The sequence below is a fragment of the Acomys minous genome (genome assembly GCF_964271855.1).
Source record: "Acomys minous genome assembly, chromosome: 2".
NCBI classification, from domain to species: Eukaryota; Metazoa; Chordata; class Mammalia; order Rodentia; family Muridae; genus Acomys; species Acomys minous.
This window is the reverse complement of record NC_140484.1, coordinates 55029782-55048528: the sequence shown is the minus strand read 5'-3', so window position 1 is coordinate 55048528 and position 18747 is coordinate 55029782. Positions and strand designations below refer to the sequence as shown.

At 52.7% G+C, this 18747-nt stretch overlaps 1 protein-coding gene across 2 annotated transcripts in view; it reads left to right on the top strand.

The window, feature by feature from the left end:
- SHANK2 (SH3 and multiple ankyrin repeat domains 2) overlaps positions 1–18747 on the top strand; it is a 448993-nt gene that overhangs the window by 304696 nt on the left and 125550 nt on the right. For both annotated transcript variants that reach the window (XM_084755599.1, XM_084755600.1), the window contains 2 exons: positions 10359–10441; positions 11969–12093. In XM_084755599.1, coding sequence (XP_084611725.1) covers positions 10359–10441; positions 11969–12093 — 208 coding nt within the window. The remainder of the gene's footprint in view (positions 1–10358; positions 10442–11968; positions 12094–18747) is intronic.

Sequence of the window (18747 nt, the reverse complement as noted above, 5' to 3'; positions counted from 1 at the left end):
AGCTGCTGATCTGGAATATGGAGATTTTTAAGTGTTCCCTCTGCCTGGGAGTGAAGGCAGATCTGGGGAGGTAGAGGTCGGGAGTTCAAAACCAGCCTCCCCTATACAATGATTTTGAGGCCATCCCAGACTACATGGGGCCTTGTATTTTAAAAGGAAAAAAATCCCAAATTAATAGAGCCAGGAATGTGTCTTGGTTGATTAAAGTGGTTGCCTGGCATTCAGGAAGCTCTAGGTCCAATCCCAGCACCTCAGAAAACAGGTGTGGTGATGCATGTCTATAATCTTAGCACTGGGGAAGTGAAGGTAGGCGGGTCAGCAGTTCAGGGCTAGCCTTAACAACATAGTGAGTGTGAGGCCAGCATAAATTAGAGACCCTGTTTCTAAAAAAGGAGGGCAGTGGTAAGGGTGGACTCCAGACTGCTTCTGTAATCACCAATTTGATGATGAGCTTCTCTCTGAGTGAGCATCAGCATCTGGGGGAGGGGCAAAATAGTCACACCGCAAGCAAAGGAATTCCATCCACAGTGAACCTCACATGCCACTGTGGCCACATCGGATGACAGCGTGACTGTGGAATTCTTTTCCTGGTTCTGTGGTGAGACAAATCCACAGAGCTCAGTAGAAATGGCTGTACAGGCCTGTGGCTTATGCCAGGCAGCCTACATGTGCCAGAGACAGCCTTGTCTCCATGTGGGCAAACCCGCACTACCATGTTCACACATCAGAGCACCCTTATGGAAGAATAGCTGGTGACCTCACACTGTGGTGCTCCCAAGACACCGAGTGACCAGCAGCAGGCAGGCGTGGGGCCAGCTATGACTTGATCTTGTGGTTGGGGCCTCAGCCTGAGCTTATCATGACGGTCCAGAATGGGCAAGCCCATTGAAGCTTCCTCACCAGGGTCTGGGAGCCCAGCATTCACACTTTTTTTAAATTGCCACTTATTTTACTTATTTATTTGTATATAGGAGTCCACACTCCATGTTATTCGTGTGGAGGTCAGAGGACAACGTGCGGAAGCCAGTTTTCTCCTTTCATATCTGGGTTCTAGGGATCAAAACTCAGTTTGTCAGGCTCAGTAACGTCTCACTAATTTTAATGGTTTAAAACAAGGATGTCCCCCTACCCCATCCCAGGGACCAGAGTCAGGCGATGCCTATTTCCTGGCCTGTTCACATGGTCCGTTTAGGGCTAGCTTTGAGACAAACAGATGGGGCAGGCCTGGCCTGTCATTCTAATTAGTGGATGGAGGGAAAGGCACAAACAGCCCTTGCCTGTGCTTATAGCAATATGCCAGGCAGCTGGACTGCCCCGTGGTATTCTAGAGAATGTTCCACACAGAGTGGAGGCTGGAGTTCCAGAGGAGCCCTGGACCTGGCAGGTTCCCCAGTCTGGAGCTGTGGGGAGCAGGGTTTTCAGTGGCACCCAGGCTAAACTCCTGCACGAGTGGCCTAGGAGGGAGATACTCCTGATTTGAAAGATGAAAGTCTCGTGGTCCAGCAGAGCAGCGACAGGGCATGCCTCTCTGGCTACACAAAGGTGTCAGTCAGAGAGCCAGTAACTGCTGAGATGCCTGAAGCCAGTGGATGGCCATGTGGGGGCGTTCTGTCCAGAGCTGGCTGCCCAGCCCTGCCAGGGCCGGCATCTACCAGGCACACAAGTCACTGCGGGACAACCTGGCTTCTGAAGACCCTGACAGCTCTGTGCAGAGAGTGTGGGCTATGCAAAGACAATGCAGTTCGTGAGGGGTACCTGTCCACAGGAGGGACAGCAGCCAGGCCAGAGTACAGGGGGTTGGGACGGGTAGGGACCTGATTACGAACAGTCTTAGCCATGTGAAGACTTTAAATATTATCCCAAAATGATAAGACTCCGCAGAAGGAGTATATTAAATGGGACAGATATGCCGTCTGCTTTAAGGTTGTTTCTTTTCTCTCTCTCTCTCTCTCTCTCTCTCTCTCTCTCTCTCTCTCTCTCTCTCTCTCACACACACACACACACACACACACACACACACACACACACACACACACATACACACACACACACACACACATATTCAGGGAAGACTCAGCATCAGGTTCTCTGGGCCCTAGCAGGGCTTGGCTGGGGAGGGGGGGCGGGGAGGTCTGAGTCCTAGGTGAATATACAAGTTTTTCCTCTGTCTTGGTCTCCAGACCCTTGTTGGTTACAAGGTCTATTTTTCTTGGCACCTAGGCCCTCCTCTTCAGTTGTTAGCTTGAGTTAGTTTCTCCCAAAGTGCTGTGAGTCCCTCATGCAGGGCTAAACACTTCCCTTCCAGGAGCCCCACTCATGGAGGGAGGCCTCAGGCCATGGTGACAGGATTCCCTAGGTTCCTGAAAGCTAAAAGGAAGGAGGCTGCTGTCCATCCCTCGTGGGCCCCTAGCCTTCATCTGCCCACTTGGTAGGAACACCTTGCATCTGACAGACAGGTATCTGCTCCAGGCAAATCGTGTAAGACTGTCCCGATAATGTCCACATGAGGATTGAGTGCACATGGCATGTCTACGTTTGTGTTTTACGTTCCCAGAATGCAGCAGGTTCTGTGAGGCATGAGGCTTTCTCCCAATCTCACTGGCTTCCAGGACCTGCTATGTCCCTGGTGCCACTCAAGTGAACTTTTCCTCACCAGCGTGGGTGTGTCAAGGCTGTGGCAGACACCAACATTGCAAGTGAGGAGGCCAGCAAGGGCACTTTGCTAAGGACCCTGTATGGAGTCAGGATACTGGGGCACATCCCACCTAGGGTCCCACTCTGTGCATGGTTCCTCTCATTTTAGCTGGGGATGGTGATTGCTGCTTGCCACTGAGGCAAGGTGCTTCTGGGCCCATCTTCTGGAAGTGTGCTTGGCAGGTAGCACATCGGATGGTACTTAGGCAACGCTCGTGGGTAACTTATTGCAAGGTAATGAGGTGATTTAATTCAAATCAAGTTCTCTGCTCATGATTGTTTCCATCGGGAAGAAGTTGTATTGCTTCTCACGTTAGCAACGAGGAGGGGAAATGGTCGTAATAAACACCGGCAGGGCGTTTTCATAATTGCCCATCTGAGAGATGGCTTCTGCAAGCGTGTATCTGGGGGGGCGGGTACAGTCTCCACCTGTAGGGGTGCCAGTGTGGCACCTCCATTCATCCAGAGAAAGAGTGGCGCTCAGGAGCCAGGAGGAGCGCAGAGTGCAGTCCTTGTCTGTGTCCATCACTTCCCACAGGTGGCACAACTCTGACTCCCACTAGCATCCTTGCTTGATTGTCACTGAAAGCCCAAGATGGCACCTGGCATGAGACTTAGTGGCCCGAAAGCAAGAGAGCAATCTCAGCACTTTGGGAGACAGAGGCAGGTAGATCTCTGTGAGTTCAAGGCCAGCCTGGTCTACAAAGCGAATCCAGGACAGCCAAGTCTACACAGAGAAACCCTGTCTCGAAAAACCAAACCAAACAAACAAACAAAGGCTTACGAATCATGCTCCAATCAGGAAACAGAATGCTAGAGGATGGAATTGTGTGTGGTTAAAGCCAAGAGGACCCCCCCACTTTGGTGGCAAGTTCACCAGCAGGCTTCCAAGCCTTCCCCTGGACCAGGCTCTTCTGCCCCTGCCCACCCACGGACAGGCCCTTTGTGCGAGTCTCCAGCCAGCTCTGCCTCTGCAAGCTGGGCTGACTGCCCACAGTGGCAGCAAGAGGCCCTGCCTGGCATCTCTGCCGGCTGAGCTGGGACACCTGTTAAGTCCTGGCCTGTGCCCCAGCACCTCCCTACCCCCCCCCCAATGGAGGAGCTGACAACACCCTGCATGGCCCCATCCTTCCTGATTGGCAGAGTCAGAAATTTCTAGGGCATCCGCTGTTGCCACTGCTCCCTGGAGGCATGTCTTTCTAATAGCGCTCCAGTTCTTACGAGGATAGGCCACCAAGATGCAGTCACAGGAGCAGTGGGGATGCCACTGTCCTGAAGATAATCTGGAGTTTCCATCAGCTCTTGACAAAAGGCAGTCCTACCTCCCCACGGCCCACCCTGCACCCAGCCGATGCTCCCCATGTGCCCACGGCCCTTACTCAGCATACCTTTTGGCCATCGGAGTTGTCTAAAATAAGTTTTCCCTTGAACCCATTCAGCTGAGTCACTGTGCCCACTGCCCGTAGGCGCCCTCACACAGTTCTTAGCAGCAAACAGCACTCGAGGATTCTCCAAAGGTGAGAAAAATCCAACTTACAAGTGATTTTCACACCTGAAGGAATGATGTTTACAGACAGCAGATTTAACAAGAAATGGAGTTGACCCCAGGTGAGAGAGATTGCAGACAGGCAGGCTGGCTTCCGTGTTGTGTCTTAAGTCCTTGAGGATCTGAGAGGCGCTGAATCTATTTCCCAGCTTGCAAATGGAATCCTCCCTCATCTGCATGACTGTGGATATCACCCTGTCACCTCTTGGTGGTGGCCTACACACCTGCATGGGCTCACTTAGCCACTCCCCTTAGCAGGGTCTGTGAAGTCCCTTTCTGCAGGCCTCTATCCGCACCAGTGCTGGGCAGTTCCCTGATGCCCGTGTCCCTACAACATCCAGCTCTTGTGTGGGACTAGCCTGGCTTCGGCTTTCACTGTGGCTCTTTGGAAAATGAACCCCATTCCTCAGAGCCTTAGATTATGCATCCTCTGTCATATGCACGGGCCACTGCCACCACCCAGAAGAACATCCATAGCCTCCAGGGAGCAGGCCTGGGTCACTTGAGATGACACCAGGGTGGGTTGTGTGAGGAAGAGTAGAGCCGGCTTTCACAGCAGGACTGAGTAGGAATTCTAGCCACTTGTGTGTGTCAACATCGCTGAGGGGAAGATCCTGTTCAACTGCTTGTCTGTCATCTCAGCCTTCCTGGATGGCACAGGGGGCTAGCTGGAACTGTCACAGATTCAAGGATCTTGCTGCCCAGGTCCCAGCCCTGGCTATGTGTGTGCAGGCAGAGCCCAGAATCCCTGCACATCAGGCTACGATCCCTGCTCTGCAGACTCCCTCATGCCTCCCGGCCACAGCCATCCACCCCTGGGCATCCTGTGCCCTCTGTCTCCTCTGTCGGGGGAGAGGGGGTGAACCATCTAGACCTCACAGCTCCACCTCCTCTGCAGTCACCTGTGGTTTTTATATGACCAACACCCACTTTTGTCTTCCTAACTCCACCAGCCAGATCCAGAGGTCAAAGGCATCCGCAGCCCTATCTCTACTTCCAGCTCCCCAGGAAGAGAGGGTTCTCTGGCCCATTCTGGCCCCTCTTGACTGGCCGAAATTATTTTGTGACTCTTGCTTAGCGGCTGCATCCCTCCAGACCCCACTCGGCCTCCGTGGCTTTTCCCCGACGTCTCTGAGCCCCCAGCTCCCTCTGCTTCTTTCCTCTAAGGACGTCGGCATTGGTCTCACTGGCTCCTAAACCCAGAAATCTCATCTCTAGAAAGGTCCTGCTTCCAAAGGAGCCGGGAAACAGGAAGTGAGGGGGGAGGGCACCATTCAACCCACTTATACTCCACATCTCCATAGGGCCAGACTGAGTCTCGGCTATTCCCTCCAAGATGCCAGGCACCCAGTAGGCCATCATCTGACACATAGTAGGTGTTCACTACAAATGCCTGAGTTAATATACTAATGTGGCAGCTTCACACAGGCTCCAGCTACCTTCAGCCTGAGGCTGGACCCCCGCCCCATCACCAACTGATCAAAGAAAAACCAAGCAACTTGATTGACAGGGTTGCCATCCCTACAAGGATCAATCTGCCCATGGTGGTCCTGTCCCTAAGAGACTGACTCATAGTCACGTGTGACCCTTCATGTTTAGTCTCCTAAACCAAGGCTGCCTGTGGATCTATCTGAGTTTGCCCTCCTGTGGGAACAGCTACAATGCTGGGGAGCTGTCAAATGCCAGATGCCATGTGGGTACCTACAGCGTTTCTTGGTCTAGTGCGTTGCCCCCACAAGAGGAAGGCCACTTTAAATACCTGAAAGCCAGACATGATAGTTAAGATTGCCAACTTGACAGCGTCTAGAACCACTTAGGGGACTGGCCTCTGGCGTGTCAATGACAAAGTCTCTAGATTGAGTTAACTGAGGCAGAAGATGCACCTGAATGTGGGTGGTACCATTTCATGGTCTGGGGCTGGCTTGTATTTATGTGTCCAGTCAACAAACACTGGTAGATTTCTTTTTTAATAGAGGACTTGGGGCTCTTTGCTTCCAGGGTACCCACAGTGAGTGTTTTACACACCTGGTCAGTAATACGTGGGGGAACAGGGCTCCAGAGGAACCTGAGTGGGCTCACCCTGGAGCAGTGTGTGGAGTATGGGAACTTCAGATGTGTCCCTGTAAAATGTGGGCAATGGCCTTTGGGTCAAATCTGAGGGGCACCAGGGCAGGGCCTGCCAGGGCCTTAAGCAGTGTTAGCCCTGCTTCAGGCAAAGTGCCAAGGGCAGCCAGCAAGGCCGAATTGTGCCCACGCAGGGTCAGATAACTGGCCAACAGGAGGAAAGGGCTTCTGAGAGACCGTCTAGGATAGCTCGTCCCTCTGCAGTCATCCGCAGCATCTCCCACCCAGCTCCCTCCTGCCAAGGATTGCACCCTGCCTCAGGTTCTGCCAGTCCCTGGGAATTCTGGGTGATCTGATTAGACCCCTTGAGAAGGAGGCGTTTGCTCCTGGGTCTTAGCACAGGAGGGCAGGAGGAAGCTTGAGGGCATTGTTCGGGGCACTGGGTCTGCTCGCCAGTCTTGTCAGTGGTAACTGACTTTCCGCTCCTACGCATTTACCCACGTTTTTCAGGCTAGTGAATATCTGAATTTGTGGTTTATGCCCCAGGTCGGTTGGTGGTTAAGGGTGGTGCACACATGGTGGGGCTTAGCTCCCGCACAACATCTTGGAGAGAAGGAACTGGAAACCATCTTCCAGGACTGGGAGGCTTAGGGGAGGAGCTCTGTCTGCACACACACAGGGGCTGTTGTAGCAGGAAGCAGTTGGGAAGGTCTTGGAAGATAAGGATCTCGGAGAAGGCTCTGGCCTGGGGTTGCAGAAGAGGGTGAGTAATACCACTGATGCCTCTAATTCTGCAGAGGCTCCAAGAGTGTGGCCTGCCAGGGGGATGGAAATGATGAAAAAGGACCAAGATCGGGGGCCTCAGGCTAACACCTCCTCAGAGACAGAGAGATCCGGACAGGATCGCTGGACAGGTGGCAGCTGCTAACAAGAAGCATTAGAACAAAGAACGTTGGGTTAATAAATTGCCTCATTCATAACAAACAAACAAACAAACAAACAAACAAACAAAACCTTGAAAGTAAAGTGTGTCCCTGTGTGTTACAGCTGACTGCCCACCAGGGGCCGCTGTGAGAGTACAGGGTCTCAATGGGTACCCTCCTCTGTCTGCCCCTCCCCCCCTCCCCCCATCCCATGACTGTGCCTGTGGTTGTTCTCAATTCTATAGGACAAGATCTGAGGCTTAAAAGGTCAGGGTGACCTTGGGCCCAGAGTCACGCTCAGTGACACCCCTGCATGCACAAGCAGTCAGGAGGAGCCAGTGTCCAGTCAGCACAGCTGGCCTGAGGAGATTCCTGTGTCTGTGGTGTAAAGAAGTGTCCCGGTTCGCTAGGATTCTGCTGACTGATGGAGAACTTTCCAGAAGCTCTCTGAGACGTCTTCCCTGAGCTTCTCTTGGGGAAGCTGGAGGAGAAAAAGAAAAAGGTCTCCTGGGGCCTGAGTCTATATTCTAGATATCAAGGGTAGGCACAAAAGTTCAAAGATCGTGGGGCCTGGCATGAGCTTGCTTGACCACATGTCTTGAAAGGCCCTGAATCCACAGCAAAGGCCCATTTCTACCCCAGCTCTCCTACCAACCAGTCCTGTGAAGGCAGGTCTGGCTGCCAGCCAGGCCTCTCCAGTTACTGACCACACTTGAAAGGGGTTCCCTGGGGCCTTGTCACTAAACCACACTATCATGGGTACTATGGCATCCAGCCACAGCAGCCCCAAGTGACTGTGGGCTGTCCTCCCAGCCTGTTGATATGGGGCACAGAGGACCAAAGGGGCTGTCCCTTCCCACAGGCCAGCCCAGTGACTCACCCACAGGTTCTCATCGCCCTAGTTGGTGGGCCCTGGTGGTACAGCTGACCGCCCACCAGGGGCCACTCTGAGAGTGCAGGGGGCCTTTAAGACCTGAGGAAAAAATGTCTCACTTACCTGTGCCCACCGTCTGGGAGGCTGGTAAGCTATCTCAGAGCAGGGCTGTAGGTGAGCTTCTCAGCCGCCTTCTCAGACTTCTGTGACTAGTGCAGCTTGTGTCACTCCCCAGCCTGTCACTGCTCGGCCAGTGATGCTTTCCCCATAGCCAATTCCCAGAACACAGACCCTCCCTGGGGCATTATTTCTCATGACCCTGTTATGGGTAATTGTAGGGTGAGTTCTGTGTTCCCCCAACACCATCTGTCTCACCTGCCAAATGGGAGCCTTGAAAAGCCACTGCTCTTTCCTCACCTGCTACCAGGTCTGTCTATCCAGTAGACGACTGACCACACGTACCCCAAGGCAGCTTTGAATAGGGCCAACTCAAAGTTATAAACATACTCAAACACTGTGAGATTGTTTTGCCGTATTTTTTCCCCCTTGTAACGTTATTGCCTTGTTTTTAAGCATGGGCTTTGTAACTGGTAATGTCAATATAGTGTCACAATGACAAAAGGTTGGACAGGCCTGCTAGGCTGGCTAGAAGGGGGCTGCCCTGCTCCTCCAGATCCAGGGTGTCCTGTCCTAGTTGGCTATTAGCCGCAGACCAGACCCTAGGTCCTCTGCTTCCTGTGGACCACAAGCCAGAGAAAACCAGCTCTCACCACCCTAGGACTCAGAACCCATCACTGCTTTTCACTTCCACCATAGGCCTCTTCCTCTGTGCCTGGGGCTCTGCTATTCCTCTTGTTACGATTTCTGTCCACCATGTCCCTTGTCCTCACACCTCCCACTGGGGCCCTAGAGAAGAAAACCCTCTCCCTCCTTCTCCAGCCCTCAACCCCCAGACTTCCTGCCTTCTGACTTACTTCCGGGGCGTGTGTGTGTGTGTGTGTGTGTGTGTGTGTGTGTGTGTGTGTGTGTGTGTGTGTGTGTGTGTGTGTGTGTGTGTGTGTGTGTAGGGGTGGCTGGATCTGGGATGCAGACAACCCTGTCTCCTGCCCTTCAGCAGCCACTAAAAAGGCTAGCGAGGACCGCAGTTGGTGGCTCTCAAGCCATTAGGCAGCACTTTTCTGTCCTGTGTCCCCTGCTCACACCTCTAGGTGGACAGTCAGGGCTCTGTTAATGTTCGTGACAGGCAGCTTTGGCTGGAACAGCAAAGTTGAGGCTTTTTAGTCTGTTTCCTTTGAAAATGCAAATACCATACAAAGAGGAGCCCTGCGGTCCTTGGTCTTTCTTGCAGTGGGGAGGATGCTGCCCTCACTGTCCTCAGCAAGGCATCTTCCTCAGGAGGAAGCCTCCTCAGCTCTGGTGGGACTGAAATGGCCTGAGCACCTCACTCTCTCACCCCTCAGTGTTGGCCTCCGTGACCAGGAGAGACACAGTGCTGGCGGCTCCCCCTCCCGCCGGCCACCAGCCCAGCCTGCGGCTCCTCTGCGCGCGGGATGACGCCCAGGCAGCCGCGCCGGTCGCACTGTGGGCTCATCAGATGACTGTGGGGGCTCCTGCTGCACACCACATTCCCTAGGACGGGGGAGAGGGAGGGAGGGGGCGCTGGCTGCAAGGCACAGGTCTCTGCATCCCTAGTGCCTGCTGCTGGCTCGTGCACTGAACAAACGGAGAGAGCCTGATCTCCTCTTTAAGCCCCTTCAAGAAACAGCAAAGCAAAGAAGCTGTCTTTCTTATTCCTCCGGCTGATTTCCTCCGCTTCCTTGGAAGATGCGTCTGGCCGAGACAGGCCTGGGGACCTCCTTCACCACGCTGCTGCCTCTGCCGCCGCCGCCGCCACCCGGGCCACTTACTTTCTTTGCTCTGGGCGGTGGCATCCTGGCCAGCCCCCGGGCCCCTTAAGCTGGGCCCCCTGCTCCCCAGCGGCCTGGGCAGCCCCTCCAGCATCCATGACTCCTTCCCCCAGCTGGCTCCCGCGCCCGCCGCCCCCCTCCACATCCCACTGTGCCCCGCTCGCCCATCCTGCTACCCCCCCACCCCCAGCTCCTCCTGCACCGAGCTGCTGCCCAGGCTCCTCCATGCTGCCTGGATCCGAGCTGGGTGATTAATTGGCTGTGATGATGAGCGTCCCCGGCGGTGGAGCAGCCACCGTGATGATGACCGGTTACAATAATGGTCGCTATCCCCGGAATTCTCTCTACAGTGACTGCATTATTGAGGACAAGACGGTGGTCCTGCAGAAGAAAGACAACGAGGGCTTTGGATTTGTGCTCCGAGGGGCAAAAGGTAAGTGCTCTGGGATCCCTTCCTACCCATGGTGTGTGTGTGTGTGTGTGTGTGTGTGTGTGTGTGTGTGTGTGTGTGTGTGTGTGTGTGTGTGTGTTGCATACAGGCTTGTATGAAGAATCTTCCCCAGCTTGGAATTAAGCATGAAACGAGCGTTTTCCTGGGGGCACTTGGTTGCTAGACAACGGTGCTCTCTAACATTCTCAGAAAACATCTAGGCTTCCTACAGGCATGTTTTTAATTTTCCATCTACAGTACTGCTCCAAATGAGCTTCTCTTTCTCCCTCACCCCCCACCCCTTTCTCCTAGTCCTGGGGAGACCCTGCCGCTTGGGCTTTAGTTCAGTCACAGTGTACCAGCTCTCAAAGCTCCTGGTCTCACATACCCAGCATGGCCCAGCCCAAGTTTGAGGCACCGGAAACTGGCCTGTGCCGGGGATGGTTTCAGCTCCTAGGGTTGCAGGTTTCTGGGTACTCACCTCTAAGGTGACTTTGCAAAGGCAATGGGAAAAGAAGGCTCACCTCTGTCACAGACTAAGCTGGCAGTGCCACACACTGTGGCCTGGGAATGAGAGACTGTGGGACACAGCCCAAAGTGGTGCCCCATGCCTGCCCCTACTGTGGGGCTTCCCTTCACAATAAGAGCAAAATGACATCAACCTGCCCGAGAAGAGTCACCTGCCTGAGGCAGGTGGGGGTCAGCCATGTGGCAGTTGTACCTGTTCCGGAGGCCTCCTTCCCTGGCTAGCTTGCCCACCTGCCATAGGCAATCTATCCAAAAAGAGAAGAGCGAAGTCTTCTCCACCCCCAGGGTACAGGTCCATGCCTGTGTGATGCGTCTACCCCTCCCCCAACCCGGGCATCACACCTTCCCACCCGTCCACCCCCGGCCTCTCAGGAGGACCAAGGAAGTCCCTCAGCGGCCCCCTGACGGGACCCAGAAGCCCAGCTTTGCTCTGCTGAGAGGCATGCTGGTCCTGTGATGGTCACAGAAAGCCAGGTCCCCCCCACCCACCTACCCCCGGAGAGAGTTCAGAGCAGACTCCAAATCAGCAGCCACCCACTGGGTCAACACTGGGCTCTGTCCCTGTTCCAAGTTGAATCCCCTGGGTTGCAAGTCCGTATAGCTGTGAAATTGGCAGACGGTTTCAGTATGGTCTTTCCCTAGCTCTGTGTGGTAGGGAAAGGAACTTTTCCATTTTTAGAACTGAAAATGTTTAGTCATTGATACTTTTAAGTGAAAATGACAGACGTGTAGACATGTACTGCAGAGCACTTTATTCCATGGTTTCGACAGAGAGGCCAAGAGACACGGTGGGGTGCTGGCATGCACCTGCCTCCATGGCTTACTGGTGTGCATGTGAGTTATGAGCCCCTCTCTGGGGGAGAGCTAGCCAGGACCGCTGCCCCCCCCCAATGGGGAGTACAGTGACCCTCTTCCTCCCGGGGTCCCATGGACAGGTTGGATGACCAACTTGCGAAACCTACCCCAGACTCAAGCACAGTATTTTTTTTCTTGTCTTCCTAGCTGACACCCCCATTGAGGAATTCACACCCACGCCGGCATTCCCAGCCCTGCAATACCTGGAGTCCGTGGATGAAGGTGGGGTGGCATGGCAAGCCGGACTAAGGACCGGGGACTTCTTGATCGAGGTAGGGCACAGGTGTCTGTATCAAGCTGCTTGGGGAGAGCGCCGACTCTCACGCGGGGGAGGGTTGTGGTTCCGAGCACAACCATCAGGATGGTGGACAACTTAGGCCACGTGGCCTGTATTCCCTGCGCGTCCCCCCCCCCAACCCCTGAGAATGCCGTTTCCTCTGTCCCTGAGGTTGGAGTGTTTTTCATAGTTCTTCGGGAGGGGAAAGCATACGTGGAACTTGGCCACTGGTGTTCACGAGGAAGATGAAGGCACCGTCGTGATGCTAGAGGCACACGCAGTTCTGTGGGTGGCTTAGCTCTGAATCTACAAATAGGAGGGGAGGGCCTTGCCTACTCCTGTGTCCTAAGGGCGAGTCATCAAGCCTTTAAGTGGTATTGGCTAGCATAAAGTGTGCTGTGAGTGGCTAAGAGTTGGGTATTCTGTGCTCATTGCATGGTTGGTAGTCGTTAAGGATTACGGAGCGTGGGGCAGTGGCAAGGAAAAGCTGGGGTGGGCACAGAGAGGAGACTGCCTTGTCCAGAAGCTTCCAAAACTAACTTTCATTCAAACCCCAAAGTGGGGTGACACCTGCTCATTTGAGGAATCTTGTTGTGCGCGAACCTTGGTGTCTGTGAGCTTCCCCTGCAGTTGATGTTGGTGCTAGTGAGGTAGTTGCATCCTGGTGCTTCGGGCCATCCTGCCTCTTTGGGGGTTTTTTAGACGTTGCTTTTGATCTTCTGTACAAGAAAACTTGTTACTCTTTGGGAACAGGGTGAATGAAAGAGTAGGCAGTAGGTTGGAAAGATGGCCCTTTTAATGATCGGATAGGCCCAAGTGGGCCTTGTCAGGAGCTTTTGTTTCCCAGTGTTTATTCTGAGTCTTGCCTCAAGTTTGTCGGAAATCACACGCAAGTGGAGGTGATACAGATGCGTCTCACCAGCCAGTGGTGTCTCCACCCCAGGGGGCGGGGCGGTTAACCTCAGTGCACACGCATTCTTTTAAAAAAAAAAAAAAAAAAAGGACACCCTTGCCTGTCCCAGTGAGATGGCACGTGAAGCCTTTGTCCCGTGTTTCACGTCAATTGCCGTGGTCGTCTCATACATCTCTGGAGTTTGTTCATGTTAGTATTCATGTTAGTATAGGGTGACAGGAGTAGAGGGGGAAAAGATCACAACTGTTAAAGGAGAGAGGCAGGTAAGGAGTCATGTGTTGCTCTCACACCATCGCTGAGTGACGCTTTAAACTACTCTTGACTGTCCAGAGCCGGGTCTGAGGGAGGCATGAGCTAAACCGGGCTTCCGTGTGCCGGAACAGTTGGAATCTCTTCCAGAATGGAGAAGCTGGAGCCGGCTGCAACTCCTTGAGTTCACGGGGTTTGTAACCTCCTGGAAATGCAGACTGGGTTGAATCATCTTCTGTAGGATGCGGTTGTGACGTAAACCCTCTTCCTGTGTGTGAGAGAGACACTAGAGACAGAAGGGGCGTGGCCTGGGCCTGGCACTGGGGCTCTGAGTGGTGTGTGGGTGGCCCTGTGATGGCAGAGAAGGGGGTTCCAGGAGGTTGAGAAGGATTTCAATAATAAATGAGGGCTGCAGATGGATGTGCACCCCTGATGTTCAGCTCATCTGACTGTTTCCATGATAAACTGGTCAATAAAAGAAGCCTCTGGGCCTCTGAGGTGGAAGTGCCTTGGGGCAGCACTTTTTCTAGGGATGTCCTGCGTACCACTCACACAGTTTTCTGTCCATTGCCTTTTTTTTTCACCCCACCTCTAATATACTAATCTGTCTGCCTTTGGGAAACCGGCATTTTGTTCTGGGGGCCTCTTAGTCCCACGGGTTCTAGGCTTGTCTGGCTTGGCACCCAAGGCCTGTTAAGGCTGTGTGTTGTTTTGTGAATTCACACATGGCCTGTGGAAGGAGTTAGCACTCCAGAGTCATTGTCCCACAAGACTGATGACAGGCCTGTGGGGTACAGAAGGGTTGGTCCCCTGGGGGTGAGAAACAGCCCCCTGCCCCCCCCCCTGCCCCCCACCAGCCTTCTTCTACTTCCCAAGCTGCCTGGAGTGGAATTTCTCAATGTTAGGTGCTTGGATTTAAGTCTGTTCCTCCCGCCTGAGCTGTTTCCTTGGCTGCTGAATTTTGCCACCGGGATATTAAAATCATTTATAAGCCTTTACACAGGCGTGTACTTCCCAGGGGACGACGGCTCTTGTGTTTTCAGTGAACAGCTTTCCATCTTGGAGGGATTGTTTTTTTTTTTTAAAGGCTTTATGTGTCCCTTTATGAATCTGTGTGGGGTGAAGCTGTCCCCTAGAGCGCTCCATGAGACATGGCAATCTGGGGGAAAGCCACCCGGAGTGCCAGTGTGCGGTCTTTATTCCCCGGGTCCCTTGGCGGGCCTCTTCTCTCTGCTGCCTGAAAGAACCTGTAAAGGATGTCAGACTTCGTGTTTTCCCTCTGAAATTGCGTGCTGTGGTTTGAACCTTGGGGCCGAGGGGGCCGCTGGAGAAGTGGGAGTTGACTTTTACCATCTCAAGTATCCACAAAGCTCCATTGCTGTCTCTTCAACTCGGTCAGACTGCCCTGACATTGTCATCGCGCCTGGTGCCGGAGCCCGTAATGAAGGGCTTCCTGCTGCACAGGATTTTCTCTAGTCTACCTTCTGGGGGGGGAGGGAGTGTTTTGTTTTGTTTTGTTTTTCCTGTTGTTTTGTTCTTTACTTGATGACTACACTTCTCTCCCAAAACAACCGTAAGGTTTGAGTAAAGCCTGTTAGCCTTTTAATATTTACTTTGTCTCTCTCTCCTTCCCTCTCCCTCTCCCTCTCCCTCTCCCTCTCCCTCTCCCTCTCCCTCTCCCTCTCCCTCTCCCTCTCCCTCTCCCCCTCTCTCTCTCTCTCTCTCTCTCTCTCTCTCTCTGTGTGTGTGTGTGTGTGTGTGTGTACAAGGGTACACACCACATTGTACATGTGGAGGTTAGAACTTACAGGGGTCACTTGTCTTCTTCCACCGTGTTCCAGGGTTCAAACTCAGGTTCTCAGGTCTGACGATAACTGTTCTTACCTAGCGAGGCTTCTTGTCGGCCCTTTTGAAGTCAGGGATGGCGAAACAAAACAAAAAACAACAACAAAAACCCCTGGGATTAGCATGAGAACTCTGCTCTCATTAAAAGATCATCTCAGCTCTGAGTGAGGTGGTGTGTGCACCCCATGCCTAAGGCATTTCACCGCAGTGGCTCTGATGCCCACATACTCATCCATCAATGGCCATGGGGGTGTGGCTATATGCTCCCCGATGTACCAAGGTTGGAAGATACTCTGGCTCCTTGTAGAACGTGACCCAGTGCCGATGGGGCCCCAGTCAGCTCCTTGGGACCTGAGAGCAGCTCTCCATGCTTACACTATGTAGTAAAGGCTTTGTCCATGTTGTTAGACTAACTCTCTTAGGGGACCCTGACAAGGAGAAACATCTGGACATGCTTAGTGTAAGCAGTGTGTTGTTTTTGTTTTAAAGCAGTTTCTGTTCGTGATGGTAAAGTGCAGTGGCAGAGCCCTGTGCTAGAGCACTGATGACGGTGTCTCTAAGTTTTCCTCACTGACAGACATGACAGCCGGCTCAGTGACAATGGCTACGAAGGCCGTGAGATGGCACGGAGTGGCTGGGAAAGTGCACTTTCTGTGAAGGTTGAGTGAGAGGTTGGGAACTTCAATAGCTAAGAAAGCCATAGAAAGATGTGTGTGGCCAACGCAGGAGAAGGCGAAGAGGGCTGGCTGTCACCGTGATGCCCTGTAGGCTGCTAAGCTTAACCTCTGAGACATGGCTGGCATTGCAGTCACCAAAAATGCCTGTTAATGACCCAAGGCCCGATCCCAGCCCCGGCCTGATAGGCCAGAACCACAAGTGGAACTTTGGGCACAGTGCTTTAAAAAAAAAAAAAAAAAAAAAGCTATGGCAAGAGGCCAGGGAGGCGGGGCAGTTGGGAGAGCACTGCACAAACATGCGGACTTGAGTTTAGATCCCCAACACCTATGCAAAAAATGTGGTGCAGAGGCACGCATCTAATCTCGGCACTGGAGAGCTGGAGACAGGAGAAACCCAGGGCTCAGTAGCCAGAACTGAGATACCCACCATGTCTTGTTAGGAGCTCTTAAGCTACCTCACCAGAAAACATACAGCAAGCAAACCACATCTGGTGCAAGTGCTACCAAAGGCCCGTGTCCTTATTTGCTGCTGTTAGGGTGTACCAAACTGTCATGCGCTTCCCCCTCTAATATGTACATCGTTTTAAAAGTGACTTCTAGAGTCATTGTTGTGTTGTAGAAGAGGAAACTGAAGCACAGAGAACTCAGCTGACTTCCCACAGTCACAAGCTTGATCGTGTGAGATGCTCAGCCCTGCCCAGGCTGCCTGACTGGGTGTCCTCCATGTCCCAGAGCTGAGACCCACACACTTCTTCCACCTGTGCACAGGGCAGGAAGTGAGGCAAAAGGACACGTGCCAGCTTTTTCCTTTCAAATTGGCAACCACTTTTCAGAGTCATCATACCTGTTGCTGGTGACAACACATTCGTGTCGTTAGAGCAAAGCACAGAGTGCCAGGAATTCTGGGGAGGTCAACATGACAGCATGTTACAGGAAGCAGAGAGCCGAGTGGGTAATTTCACATCTAAGATTCCATCCTTGGGGAGTTGTGTTGAAAGCAAACAGCAATCACAGCATGCAAATAAAATAATAAGAGAATAGTAAAGAGGGACAGCAAACATCTGCTATGGCTCCATAAGGGAGCCTTTCACAGATCTCTACAAGGAGTCCTCCATGCCTGTGGAGTATAGTGCAGGTCTATTTAGTGAGCAAGGCAGAAATCAAAATTATCTGCATAAGCCCATCTACAGGCTGGAAAGATGAAAGCCCTTGCCCCACCCCTACCCCTCATGACAGAATAACACCTTCCACTTTTCTGTTTCTCAGTTTTTCTGCAGTGTGTGTGTGTGTGTGTGTGTGCGCGCGCGCGCGCGCGCATTCATTTTGCAAATAGAACATTCCTTCGAAGAAGGTTATGGAGCACTATGGAGTAGTGTGTCCTCACCTCCTGGGCCAAGGTGGCATGCATCCAGGAAAGGGTTTTCTGGTGTTCGTAATTGTCCCCAGGGCCTTCCCTCACCAGTCAGCCAGCCAGTGCTGGGCTGTGAAGATTCCTATGGTTTTTGTGATTGTTTTCTTAGCCCTGAAGTGGCCGATCTCGTTTTTTTGTGTTAATTTCCCTAAATAGGTTTTTCCTTGCAATTAAAGCAGACGGCAATATCCTTCATCCTCGAACAGCCACATTGCAGATCGCTAATTACCTTTCCCCTCATATTAAACACTTGCACCAGCGATGCCTGGAACTGTTTTTTATAATCTCGGTTTATATTGGAGCGAGGCCGCTAAGAGGGATGTCCCGGTGTTCTCCTCGGAGACTGAGCGTGTTGTAAAAGCTTTCTTAGGTAGGGTCCTTAAAGACAAGACTTGTCTCACACACGGCTACCCAAGTCATTGCTTCCAACCCAGATGGCATGACAGCAGCTACTGCCTGCTCCAAGGCATCCCCCAGCCTCAGAACCTCAGCAAGGCTTGTGGGAAAGGCAGGCAAGACCCAGTCTCTCCTAGTCATCCATTGGGAGCATTACTCATAAACATATGAGGAGGTCTCACCGCCTTGTTGGTAACAGGGGTGGTACTGAGAATTTAGTCACCTGAGATATCACTATGTTACCCCAGGCTCTCCAAAGATGATTCCCCAATCATCTCAGAAGTTCTGGGCGCAAAGCTAGCATTTTTCAGTGTCTGTTGGTGAATGTTCTTTTCTCTCTCCCTCATTAACATGCTTGACTCAGAACGGAAGACTAGAGAACACTTGTCAAACAAATAATACTAAGTTGTAATGATGCCGAGTGGCTATGCATTGGCAGTGACCCCTTCAGGTGTGTCCAGTGACAAACACAGTACCAAGAGCTGAACACACAGGCCAGGGTAGGTGCCGCTCAGTACAGGTCCCTGGTAAGGCCTCCCCCGAGGCCCTGAGCAGGCAGACTTGCCTTAGACCTCTGCTCCTTGACCACTCACCCTCTGGCACAGTCCTGCCCTGGCACAGGCCTGGCTTTCAGATAATCTTGGCGTTTCCATTTGCCATGCATTTCCTAACCTCTAAGGACAAATCCCAGGGTGGAGGTAAAGCTTTTCTGTGGCTTCCCCAGTGCCAGTGCCCACTGGTCCAAACAGCTCTTCCACCTCCCAGGTCATCTCTCTCTCTCTTTCTTTCTCTCTGTCTTGTCTTTTGGGATAGCACCAGAGACTATCGCATGCCCGCTGCTGATCCCAGTGACCAGTGTAGGAATTCAAGACTCCCTGCCTCCTCCCAACTCTTTATATCTTATTCAGATAGTACCCATGGGCACGCAATTTGGTATGACAGGCCAGGCACCCGCGGACGTTACCAGGACTGGAGCTGAACTCCTGGCCTGATGTTGTGTTTGTGCTTGGGTTGTCAGTTTTGGTTCACATCAACGCTAAGCGGTGACTGTCTTAGTCCCCCTCTTTGAGCACGGGGTGTGCCTGTTCCCACAGAGCTGTAACTTCCGGCCGAGCCGCTGAGGTCTGCTTGCAGAGGATCACAGCATTAGAAATCTCT